The 12,430-nt window shown below is 39.1% G+C and overlaps 1 protein-coding gene across 9 annotated transcripts in view; it reads left to right on the top strand.

Moving 5' to 3' along the window:
* The window catches only part of DGKI (diacylglycerol kinase iota), a 226,140-nt gene that overhangs the window by 84,045 nt on the left and 129,665 nt on the right, over window positions 1-12,430 (top strand). For all 9 annotated transcript variants that reach the window (XM_052788831.1, XM_052788834.1, XM_052788829.1 and 6 more), the window contains one exon: window positions 9,051-9,146. In XM_052788831.1, the coding sequence (XP_052644791.1) occupies window positions 9,051-9,146 (96 nt within the window). The remainder of the gene's footprint in view (window positions 1-9,050; window positions 9,147-12,430) is intronic.

The raw sequence follows: 12,430 nt of genomic DNA, 5'->3' as shown, positions 1-12,430 counted from the left end.
TCTCTATACCAAGACTGAATGGCTTTCTAGATGGTGTGCTCTGCTTCAACCCCAGCTGCTGCACTTAACATTTAAGAGGATGAAATTCTACCCGCTGTGCTGCAGGAAGCTGGACTAGGTTCACTATGATGTTCTACAGTACTTTAACACAGAGTGTTAAAATGAGTTTGAAAGCTTACATAGAATCCTCTTGGAAGAGCTTTGGAGAATACCTTGATCTTTTGCTCCAGGAAACTTGGGTCCCGATTCAGCAAGGTATTAAAACACGTGCCTGCTTTGAGTCATCAATGCTGCTTAGTAGAAATCTGAGGGATCAGTCACGTATGTGAAGGGTTAGGTACAGGCTAAATTAAACACCTTTCAAAATTGTACTTGGAAAACAACAGCAGCAACAAAGCCCCCAAACAAAAAACCTAAACCCCAAGCCCAACAACTACAACTTACCATTCTCCGAAGTTGATTGTCTGCTACTCATTTTACCAGGTGGTTCCTCATGTGATCCCAATACATAAATACTGCAGGACTTGATGTAAGTTGGTGAATATTGATTAAATATTGTGAGTTTTAATAGTATGTGTGTGTGTGTGTGGAGTGGTTTTTTGTGCTTTACTTCCTGGCTTATGGTTTGGATTTTTTGATCAGTTCAATTTCTTAGCTGTTCTAGCCTCTCAGATTGGTATTGCTGCTTTACTTCACACTTTGATTGGAGAAGGGAGGTAATGCTGTGGCATGTGGGGAAAGGGGCAGGATAGTGAGCGGAAGACATCTGAGGCTGGGAGGAGCCTGAACTGACCAGCTGTAGTAACTGGTTAATGTGGGAGAGAAAGGCATTTCTCAGATCTGAGGCACAGTGAAATAGATAACAGGGAGGTGGTTTGGATGTGTGAAGAAGCTGAAATAGACCAAAGTTTATAATGAGTAGTGAATGTCAGTAAAGAAAAAAGTAAAGTTTTAAATACTGATATTTAAGTCCAGAGGTGTATTTTGTAGAGTGAAAAGATATTTGGATTAAGATGTGTTGGAGCCAGACAGGAAATCTTTGTATTTAATTGCTGGAAGGCGGCATTAATCAGTGCGTGTTGCATCCCCATCTATATCACCCTGCTCTTCAGTATTTCTGTGGATGATTCTCCATGGACCCGTGATGGGAGATCTTTTCAAGGTCTAAGAGACACGAACATAAGTTGTCACTTTGCAGTAGAAAATGTTTCCTCCCTGTTGTCTTCACAATAATAACTGGAAAGAATTCCCTGGCTGTAGTCTCTGGTTTTGATAACTCCTTGCAGGTGATTTGCCATTATCAGATGGTCTTGTGAACAGGACACTGATTCAGAGAGTGGGATTTCCATTCCCTGCTCTGCCACTTACCTCATGAGTGAGTTCAGATGAGTTGTTTTGCCTCTTGGTACATCAGCCTCTCTAGCTGTAAAATGGAGGTGATGATTCTGATGTCTCTTAAGACCTTTTATGTAAGAAACAGTATTGCTTTATTATTGTTGTTGCTGCTACCTATCATCCCCAAGGTTTCTTTTCTCTAACATACTTACAAATGCCCAGTTTCATCACATTTGCTACATGTAATTCAAGTTAACTTGGAGCTGCTTTACTGTCTAATTTAACACTATCTTTTCACAGCAGGGCCATACAGAATATATTCTCTGGAATAGGTGATGTTATAGCCACAGGGGAATGCAGAATATGCCTTACCAAAAAGGAACCATCTTAAATGCCTGTCCCTGTGATATGTTTATGCATAGCCCCTTCTCCCACCCTCCCCCATTTTAGGCATCGCTCCCAAGTGTTAAATGATTAAGTAATTTTAGCCCAGATTCTCAAGTAAGTACAAACTGAGCCACCTCATACAGTGCCTGTGTACCGTTGGGGATCTAGGTGTTTGTATATTTTCATACTGCCATTTGCTCCCAAGGAAAATAATCATAAGCTTTTGTGCATCACAGTCATCCTGTAATTTCCTTTTAAGTACTGCCTTCTAGCTCTTGCTTTCTTTGGTGCCTACAAAAATCTTGACAGCCACTAGGATATTAGTGTGTTGAGCTTCCCACTGGCCAAAAATGTCTCATTTTGTTTGTCCATAATGCATTTGTCTGTTGATGTCCATTTCTTGCCTTCTCCTGAGCAGGCATTTATGGCCCATGACCACAAGACTTAGAACCCTAGTTATGTCCCATAAGAGGCATTTGAAGACAGGCAGCTTCCATCCTTGGAGTTCAGTGAAAAAACTTGACTGATCCATGCTTTGTGTTCTGTGAATGCATGGAGTTCTCTGGGTGCAAGTTGAATGTTCTTTGGAGGAGAAATATTATGACCTTATACCATAAATTGTATGTATTAAAGACAAAAAAAATTTCTTATAGATCTTAACAAGAATAGAAAACTATGCATTTGAGTAGAAGTTGAAAACTGGTGTTTGGCAATATGTGGAGACAGGGTCAGGCCAGCCAGGAGGATTGTAGAAAGCACTACCCAATTTCACATGGATGGGGTAAGGAAAGCTAGACCTCATCTGGAGTTGAATGTAACAGGAATATGAAGAGCAACAAGAATGGTTTCTGTAGGCATATCAGCAGCAGTAGGAACACTAGGAAAAATGTTGGGTCACTGTTGAATGGGGCAGGGGGACGTGGTGACAAAGGACATTGAAAAACCAACATGCTCAATGCTGTTTTAAAAAACCTCCATTTTTACTGGTAAGACCTGCCTTCAGGAATCCCAGGCTACTGATACCAGTGGCTGAAGCAAGGAAGACCTACCTTTGTAGGGGGTGATCAGGTTAAGGAACGTTTAGACTGAACTTACAGAAGTCCATGGGTCCTGTTGAGATGCACGAAAAAGTGCTGAGGGAGCTGGCTGATATCATTGCAAGAACAGTCTGTTGTCTTTGAAAGGTCATGATGATCACAGGAGGTTCCCGAGGGCTGCAACAAAGCAAATGTCGATCTTGTCTTCAAGAAAGGCAAGGAGGAGAATCCAGGGAACTACAGACTGATCAGCCTCACCTTGATTCCTGGGAAAGTGATGGAGCAAATTCTTCTGGAAGCCATTTCCAAAAATATTAAGGATGAAGTGATTGAGAGTAGTCAGCATGGATTTATGGAGAGGAGATCATGCCTGACCAACCTGACAGCCTTCTATAATTAAATGACTGGCTTGGTAGATGAGGGGAGAGTAATGGCTGTTATGTTGCCTTCTGCAAGGCTTTTGACACCATATCTCGTAACATCCTCCTAGGCAAACTGATGGAGTATGGGCTAGATAAACAGACAGTGAGGTGGCCTATACCAGTGAGGTATTTATAATCAGTGAATGTGACTTTGCAATGAGTCTGTTGCATTATATTCTGTGACTTTTTGGCATTAGTCAGTAGTGCCGTCCACTTTCACGGACGAGTAAGTGTTTGTAAGTGCCTAGTGATATACTACACTGTAGATAATTAACATACGTGTTAATACACTAATACGTGTTCTACATATGATGAAATATTTTCCTCATTAATCTAGATAAATGTATTTATTTTCTATGTGAATGGTTTGGCTTCTGTATTATCAGTTCCTAAAAGCTATACTAATTTTTACAGTGAAGGCTATTTCCTTTCCATTAGACTGTCTGCAAGACTAAGTTTTGTAATTGGGAACTGAGTATTCAATTGAAAAGAGATGTACGTTATCAGATGCTCATATGAGAAAGGAGAACCCTGGGGTATGCATATCCCATTAGTCACATAAAAACATGTAGTGGCTCTGGGAGCTTTAGTTCCACTTAAATAAGTAGTGATGAGTGCAAGCTCCATGCATACTTAAAAATTGCTGAAATTTTGTGTGCAGATGACACTTGAAGGAATGTGTTCAGGAACAGTGGTCCTACTTTGCTGTTTCTTTTTCATCAACATTTGAGAACTAATGTTCTTTCCAGAGAGCTCTGAAGAGGAAAAGAAAGATCTGTCATATTTCAAAATGGTGGCCATATCTATTTTTTTTTTCCAGCAGTAGAGAGGATGCAGTGATATTACAGAAGGTGTCCTTCTTGAAAATAGGTATTTTTTTCCCATTGCTGCCAAAAGGACTGAAGTTAAGCTGTTGTCAGCCAAAATAATGGTTCATGAGAACATAGGGCATCATCATCTCAGTTGACAGCATCTGGACATTGCTCCTTCATGAAGACAAATGTTGTTATTCTGCTTCTGCATACAGATGATCTTTCAGATGATGGTAACAAGAATCTCAAAGGATTCTTCTCAGGAGGGAATACAGGAGTGGGCAACTGATGCAGGGATGTTGGAAAGCGTGGTGGGGGAAAGGAGAATGGCAGAAAAAGCTAGAGAATGTGGTGAACCTAGACCTAAATGTTGAACACCCAAAAATAGTTCTGGAAGTTGGAGCCTACATATCTTCAAGTTTTTTTGAAGTAATGATGTAGTACCATATCTCTGTGATGTTTTGTTTTGTGTCCACGTATTACATTGTAGTAATTAAAGAAAAGGTGACTTCTACATGAAGAATATTCCCAAATTAAAATGTGCTAAGGTGGAGTTAAAATTGAGAATATATATCAACAGAAAAGCATTTGGGACATTGCTATTGTTTGCAACATGAGCGTTACAAACCCTGGAATTTGTTAAGGGTAAAACACAAGCCAAACATGAGAGAAAGACATTTGGGAAAAAGACATCCAAACAAACTTGTTTCTTCTTGATGGTGACCTTTTAAAGAAAAGAGCTAAAGCTAATAATTTTTGTTTACAAACAGGTTTAATTAAATTTAGATTGAGCACTAATTTTACACTAATCATAAGTTTATTAATCATAAGTTTATCACCCAAATGTATATCTGTAAGAAGATTCATCTCTCTCACTGGAGTGTTAACGAAGGGTAAAACTTCTTAATGGCTTATTTTAGATATCTGTCTTACATAATTTTTTTGCAGAACGCCAGTCATGGCAGGAGTGGAGGAGAGCTCCATTCCTTCTGTTACAATTGGAGTTACAACTCCTTTGAAATAGAAAGTTGGGCTGACTGGTGTATTTGTTTGGCTGAATATCTATAGCTGCTTGACATGGCAAATTAAATTACTCAAGTTTATCTGCATTGCTTTTGAAACCATGCTGACTGCAGAACAGTGAAGTACGGAGATACTTAAGGGCTTTAAAAAAATGGTAACACTTGCTCTGTCATTTAACCACACTGGGGCACTTAAGAGAAGAAACCTAGCTGAATTAGTGAAATGTGCACAGCGAGTTATGATCACGCACACGTAATTACGTTGTTCCCAAACTCCTAGTCCTTGAATTCCTATTTCTCTTTCACTTCAGGGGGGATTGTATGTGGTTTTTGTTTCATATGCAAGGAATGTTTGTTATACTGAAATTATTTTTGTTTGCTATTAAGGTGGTAATGGATCAGGAGCAATCAAATGGGAGGTCTCCATCTGGGAGAGCATATTGAGTTCATGTCTCCCCTGTGAGGCAGGCTGCATCTGCCAGAAAAGCACTGCTGCCTCCACTTCAGTGAGCAGGGGCTCTTTCTCTTCACAGGACACCGAGTTCACACACTTCCAAGGGCTGGGAAGCCAGGCGAGGAAACAGAGTTCCCAGTTCTCTTTTTAACTACAGAATATTAGGCTGCAGTCATTGCTGTTTTATCCACGATGACGGGCAGTATCCCTTTTCTACATAGCAAGTCAAAGAAAAGCATGTCAGCCTAAAAGTATGATTTGACAGATCAGGTAAGCTGCCCTAACGCTGAGTTGGTACCAAAAGCATCGGTCCCACTGAACCCACCTTTAACCCACCACTTCTTGTGTCAGATCCAGCAGTTATGTGGCCATAGGGTGAGTCAATTTGTCTAGCTGATTTGGTAGATAAACGTTATGTATGTTTTTTCCATCAGTTGAAATGATTCATGTGTAGCTTCACAGCTACTAGATCCGGCATGAGGAAAATGGCAAGAGCGTGAGACTGGGGTCTAAGGGGTCAGGGACAGAAAGAGGACGACTGCCTCTTTAGTGGCCGTTTACTCCTAAAGCCAACATAAAGACATCAAGTGTCAAAGAAACCAAACGGCAAATTATTTATGAAAAGGTTGCTGAAGTCAAAACTCTTGTGGAAAAATATCTGTGTCAAAATAAACAAGTGATGATGTACCCTTTACTGTGTTTTAGTTTTGTGTTAAACAGGAGCTCATACTAGCTGTAGTCCCAGTGACCTCTGTCAGTTTATGTGTTGGTAGATGGAGTACCCTCTTTGTCCAGCACATGGTGGAATACTGCCTTGTAAATTTTGGAGTAGAAACTACTGATTTGCTGAAGTCAAAATTCTTCATAGAAATGTATTGATTTTTGTCAAAATTTCCTGTTAGAATTGAATGAAAAATTGGGCTTGGAAAAGGTCAAAGCATTTTCCTTTGACTATATCATCTTGATTTTCATAAGCGGCAACAGAATGTCTCATCATATAAATGACAGTGCCCTGTAAAACTTAAAACAGTGAAGTCAAAATAATTCCCTTTGATCTTACTGACACAAAGTAATCGACAGGCAAAGCTTTCTGAGGGAGGGCATTTCATCTTGGGAAGTCTCAGCCTTTTGCTCTGATTCAGGATGAAAGAAGATTTTTCAAATGTCAGTTTGCTGGAATTGAAATTGTGAGTTTTCACACAGTGCTGCAAAATTTTTTGTGGCAGAAGGTATCTGGATGTGTGCCACTTATACCAGATCAGGTTATTTACATTTTTATTATCTAGTCTTGTCAGAACTCTGTCATAGCATGAGCTACAAAGGTCATCCTTGTAGACTACTGACTGATTTTTATTTACACAGTGATGTAAAGTCAGACATGTGAATCTATGATACAGTCTGGAACAAGAGAGACCAAACTCAGTCTAAACTAGGTTTTGGAAATAGGCCACTTTATCTTTAGAAATCTGGATGGCAATTTATGTGGACATGGTCTGAAGGAAGGGGTGTTTAATCTATTTTTTTAATGTAATTTTGGTTCCTTATTAAAAATTATGTCCCAGGAGCTGTGTGCTTTCTTACTTAGCTTTCATAGTTGATCCTTCCTAAACACCTTGTATAATCTATAAAATTTAGCTCTGGGTTATAATGTTGAGTTTGCACTGTTTTGTCAGCAGAGAATGTGCTCAGGTCAAACACTCTTTGATGAGCTCATATCCTCCTGCTTCGGTCCTCTTGTCTAGCTCCTCATAAACTAGACAGGAAGTTAGTATGTTGGGCAATACCGTGGGCATAGTAATTTTATTAGTATGGTGTGACTAGGCTTCCATGAAGTGCTGTAAAACTGATATAGTTCTTGCCAGAGAAAATTGCTTTAATATAAGGATAAACTTGAAGGGAAAGAATTTACAATCCGAATAATTTACCGTCTGAGTGAGGCTTGAAGAATTTCTTAAGCTAATTCAAGTCCTTAAAAACTATTTTGCATTATAAAAGTGCTGAAAAGCCTCACCTAAGCTATCCTGCACTGAATTGTACAATTTGGGAAAATCTCTGCACCCAGGGAACATACAGTTCAGGTGGAGAGGCAGACAAAAGAATGAGAAGAAATGGAGGTATTGAACAGTGTGCCACTAAATGAAGTTTAATCAGGGTGCAATGGTAGTAGACTGGAATCCAAGTCTCACTTTCATCCAGCCCCTTGTGCTGGATGAGTCTGATAATACTGAGTCTGATGCAATGGGAACACTTCTGATGAAGTTAGAAGACCTGTGGACAGGTAGACCTCTCACCAGAAAAAAAACCCCACCCAACAATGTTGTTCTTGTCCTCTTGGTTTATTTGAAGTGAGCATCATAGTTGTGGTAGGCACCACATGCAGACTTGCATAGGTCTTGGCTGTTGTGGATGCACTTGTGCTGCAGAAGGCAAAGGATTTTGCCACTTCTGCTTCTGTACATTACCCAAGAAGTCTGCATGGCAAGAGAAGTTTTCTCATTTCACCACTCTGAAACTGTCAGTGGTATTTTAAATAAATTATTTTAACCAGTATGGCTATTTCAGAGCATCCTGCTGTCGGACGCCATCTGTTTGGTAAGCGTCATCATTTGTGACTTCTGCAGTGTGGGAACCAAATGTCAGAGACTGTCAAAGCGTTTTCCATCATGCTCTAATTCTGGCTGAACAGAAATCCTGTTTATTCACTTTGCTCAAGTAGTGTACACTAAACTACTTAGGCTTTTTAGTCGAGTCAGGATAACAGTCAAGTGAAACCTGTAATCTACAACCAGATTTCCTCAGAACAAGAATTTTTATAGAACTAAGGTACAGATTTGGTCAAATGAGGCTGTCAAAGAAAAATCACATGTTACCCTGTTAATCACCACTTATTGTGCTAAGTGGATTTTTTTTTTTGAGAGTGTTCTCAATTGAATGCATCACTTTTTCACGTATAAGATTAAAGTCTGGTCTCTCCTGACCACTTAATGTTTTGTTGATGGTTTCATAAACATACAGTGTTGATCCAGCCATTTTAAAGAAAGCATTTTTCCTCATCTAAACTATCCCGTCATCCTAAAGCTATAGTCAGTATGTTATTTTGCACTTCTGGGCCTGGCTCTCAAATTTTTGGATGTCTCCAATTGAAAGTTCAGTAGTCGTGTTTTTGTTTCATCTCTCTTGATTTTTCTGGTTTTTTAGAATTCCGTGTACATCTCATGCTTATGAAATCTAGAGTCCCAGTTAAACTGTTCAGCATGTGGGAAGAACATGGACAAAGTTTCACTGAACTGTACACAAAAATACTATGGTTCTGATTGGTGACACATCATTCATTGTATCATCAGCATCCTTTAAGCCAGGGTGGTTATTCAGGGTAATACTGTTACAGCTTTGAGTTGTAGAAAAAACAAAACAACATGTGATTGTGTGGTAGTGGTTTTGGGTTGGGGGGTGTGTGGGGTGTGTGGTTTTTTTGTTTTGTTTTGTTTTCTTCTAAATCTCTGGTGAAAATAATTTTTTTTTTTTCTCTATGCTCACGTGGCTGAATTTCACAAACCAGATTAACAATCATCTTTTCTTAGGAAAATGCTGTGAACGGAGAGCATCTGTGGCTGGAGACAAATGTTTCTGGGGATCTCTGCTACCTGGGGGAGGAAAGCTGCCAAGTCAAATTCTCAGTGAGTTATTTTCAGATTTCCTTCTCTCTTTCTGAGGTAACAAGCCTGACTTCAGACTGATACAGTGCTCAGATGCTTGGGAGCTTGAATTGTTTGCTGATGTTGTTGATGCTTGTGTTGCAGAAGGAATGCAAAAGGGGCAAAGGGCTGCTGGCTAAACACCTTATTCTTTGGGGAAAAAAGCCCCAAACAATTTTGAGTGATGCAGATTATTTACACCGTGAGAATGGATGTAAGGAGTAGCTTTATAAACATGGTAAGGGAAAAAAGGTTAGAATATTGAGATATTTCAGAAATGTTCAAAGGAAGTAGCCTATTTTATTTATGTACACAAATATATCACTTCCTGGCATCTCTGAGAGTAGGGTCTGATCAAGTTTTTGTGATTTTAATCACTGCAAGGATTTGAACTGTGTTTTCTGAACTGTTGAATGCACTCACCAGCAATGAATGCACTCATATTCGAGTGTTTGCCTTCTATTTGAGAATATTCGAGGTTTGCTTTCTCCTATTGAAGGTTTTCTGCTGTGTATGGAAATGTTTCATTGGATTGTTCTCTAACCCGTGTGTGTCTCTTCTTTGACTGGGGAGTCGCTGTTATACTACCAGTCTGCTTCACCAACTCTTCACCAAATATTTCAGTTAAACTGCTTCAGCAGAAGAGAAGAAAAAAATCCCTCCTATTATCTTGGTATTTAGGGAACCTGGTGAGAGGGTGGGGATCCTGTGTTCAAGTCCTTGCTTTGAATCAATGCTCAAGGGAGCATCCTGGCCTTTGGACTGCAAAGTGTAAGGGGAGTCCCTCCTCTCTGGGGTGTTTGTGGGTACTGCCTGTGACACTTCACAATACCATCTTTCTGATTTTATTAAAAAACAAGCCCTCAGATCATTGGATCCAAATCAAACCATTTTGATTCACTAATCACCCCCAGTTTTTGTGGCACTTTGATCCAAAATACTAGTGCTTTCCGTAGCTCAAATTTAATATCCATCGCCATAATGTGTCAAGCAAATTGGTTACTTTATGGCATATAACGTTAAGGCCAGTGTATGCCTGCTTACAAAGAGAACTGAAGCAAAGTCCCAACAGTAACAGACTGCAGATTGTGTGGTAATATTCAAGGGAAGTGTCATTGTGTGTTTGCCCTGCACTTTTATCAGTCCTGAGGCACTGGGTTTTGGCAAAAGCTGGAGACAGGATTTGTTTGTCTGAGCAAACCTTTGGTCTGACCCAGTATGACTGTTTTTATGTTCTTAATAGAAGTTTGCCTTTCTAAAACTGAGTAAATGCTTCCGCATGATTTGGCTCATTAAAAGTAGCAGGGAAATTTAGTAATATGTTGTATACAGTTTGCAAGGCTGTGTCTTAGCTTTAGAGGTGTATCTCTCTCTAGGAGTTGGAAGGACTGTTTGCAGTAGCTGCTGAATTAGACCCACTGACTCATACTTTTTTCTGGGAAGGTTGGGAGACAACTTACATGGTGACAAGCTTTTCCAGCTAATAGGCCTGGAAATGTAGAGTCATATTTAGGAAGCAACAGAGTTTAAAGTTGTTTGATTCTTGGCCTTTGCTTGACCTGACCGAGATTCTTCTCACTTTTAGGTACCAGCATATTGGTTCCATTTGGGGAAGGTGGTTATCTGTGTTTATAACATGTTACAGTGTATGGGGCTTTCATTAGCTTAAGAATTAGAGATGGAAATGAAAATCCAGTTAACTTTAGCTGTGGTTAGTTTAACTTTATCTGTCAAAAGGCTATTGCTTTTCCAGTTTTAATCTTTTGAAGACACTGCATCTTTCTATGCCTGTCCTGGTCTTCCTTTGACTTAGCTCTTTTACATGTATACTATTTAAGATCAAATGTTTTCAGTGGAGAAGTGGTGAGAAATAATTAAGCTGTAGCTGCACAGGCTTTGCATAAAACTTTAGTCTATACAGAACATTTAATCATTATCTCTGGAATATGGAGTTGACATTTCAAGATAAATCAAAGAAGTTAGAAGTAATGGAAAAGACAGCCTGAATTTTTACTAGCCTCTCACTATAAATGGTTGTAACTACTTGCAATGTCACCAGCATTCAAAAATCATAAGAACAACTTAAAAAGCAAGATATTAAAAAAAATAGCTGCTTGTAAGGCATTACCTTTTTTTGCTTTTAGCAGTTTTTCATCTTGGGGACCGATTCCGTTATGTCGTCTCACTCTTCTTGGTAAACACAGAGACTAAAAACATACTTGAAGTTAACAAGTCACAAAATGCATGAAGGCTTAGTCTGTTACACAATGTCATGATTCTTCAGGTGAAACATTAGAACAACACTCCACATACATGTGAACATATACAGTTAGGGTGTATCTAGATAATTATGAGACTCAGTAAAATTATGATAATTATTCTATAATGTGAGCCAGAGCTGTGTTCCCTATTTCTTTGTGAGTTTATTTACAATACATTGAGAATTTTAAAGAAATAATTTGTTAGAGATTTAAATGAACATGAATAAATTGAATGTAAAAATCTGCAGCAAATCAGTCTCAACTTACCGTGTGTTTATAAATTTTCTGTCCCTCAAGCATAAGTCTATAAGTTAAAGTTCTATGAAAATTAATTCCTTTTGGTTTATTAAATTGAGTATATGCAAGAAAAAAAAGTAAATATATTCTCTCTCTCCTGGATGCATTCTCTTGCCTTTGATATGCTTTGGCCCAGGGGACTCAATGGAAATTATTTTAAAAACCCTACTGAAATTAATAAAACTAACCAGCATAATTAGGTTGAGAATTTTGTCCCTGCTGTAACATTTCGTAGGCATTTAACAACCTTCTGCGAGAAGGTTATCATTCTCTGCTAAATGACCCAAGTACCCAAGTATTTTTCTGCAAGGCAATGGTCAGGCCCATCAAATTAAATATTATATGAAAAGCATGAAATGAGATACTCTTCAGAACTGGTCTGAGTTCTCTGATTTGCATGTATGATTTTTCTCCTCTCTTCACTGGCTCTGCTCATCATCTTTGTAGGCTACTCCCTTGTAGGGTGGTGATCTGCACTGTTAATGGCCGCATCTGCTACCTAAAAGGAGCCTTCTAGTTCACAAGCTGGAGTACTGTGGCTCTGTCTTTTTCACAAAGTCCAATTCTTAACTGGAAGAGCTTCAGACCGTTTTTTTTTTCAATATACAGAACAGTTGAGAGCACCAAGAGAGGAAAAAATATGTCACATAAGGAGCGAAACATCTCCTGTTTCACAGCTAACTTTTTTCCTCCTGGGTATAGTGCACC

Source organism: Harpia harpyja, chromosome 6, assembly GCF_026419915.1.
Source record: "Harpia harpyja isolate bHarHar1 chromosome 6, bHarHar1 primary haplotype, whole genome shotgun sequence".
Taxonomy (NCBI): Eukaryota; Metazoa; Chordata; class Aves; order Accipitriformes; family Accipitridae; genus Harpia; species Harpia harpyja.
This window is presented reverse-complemented; position numbering and strand designations above follow the sequence as displayed.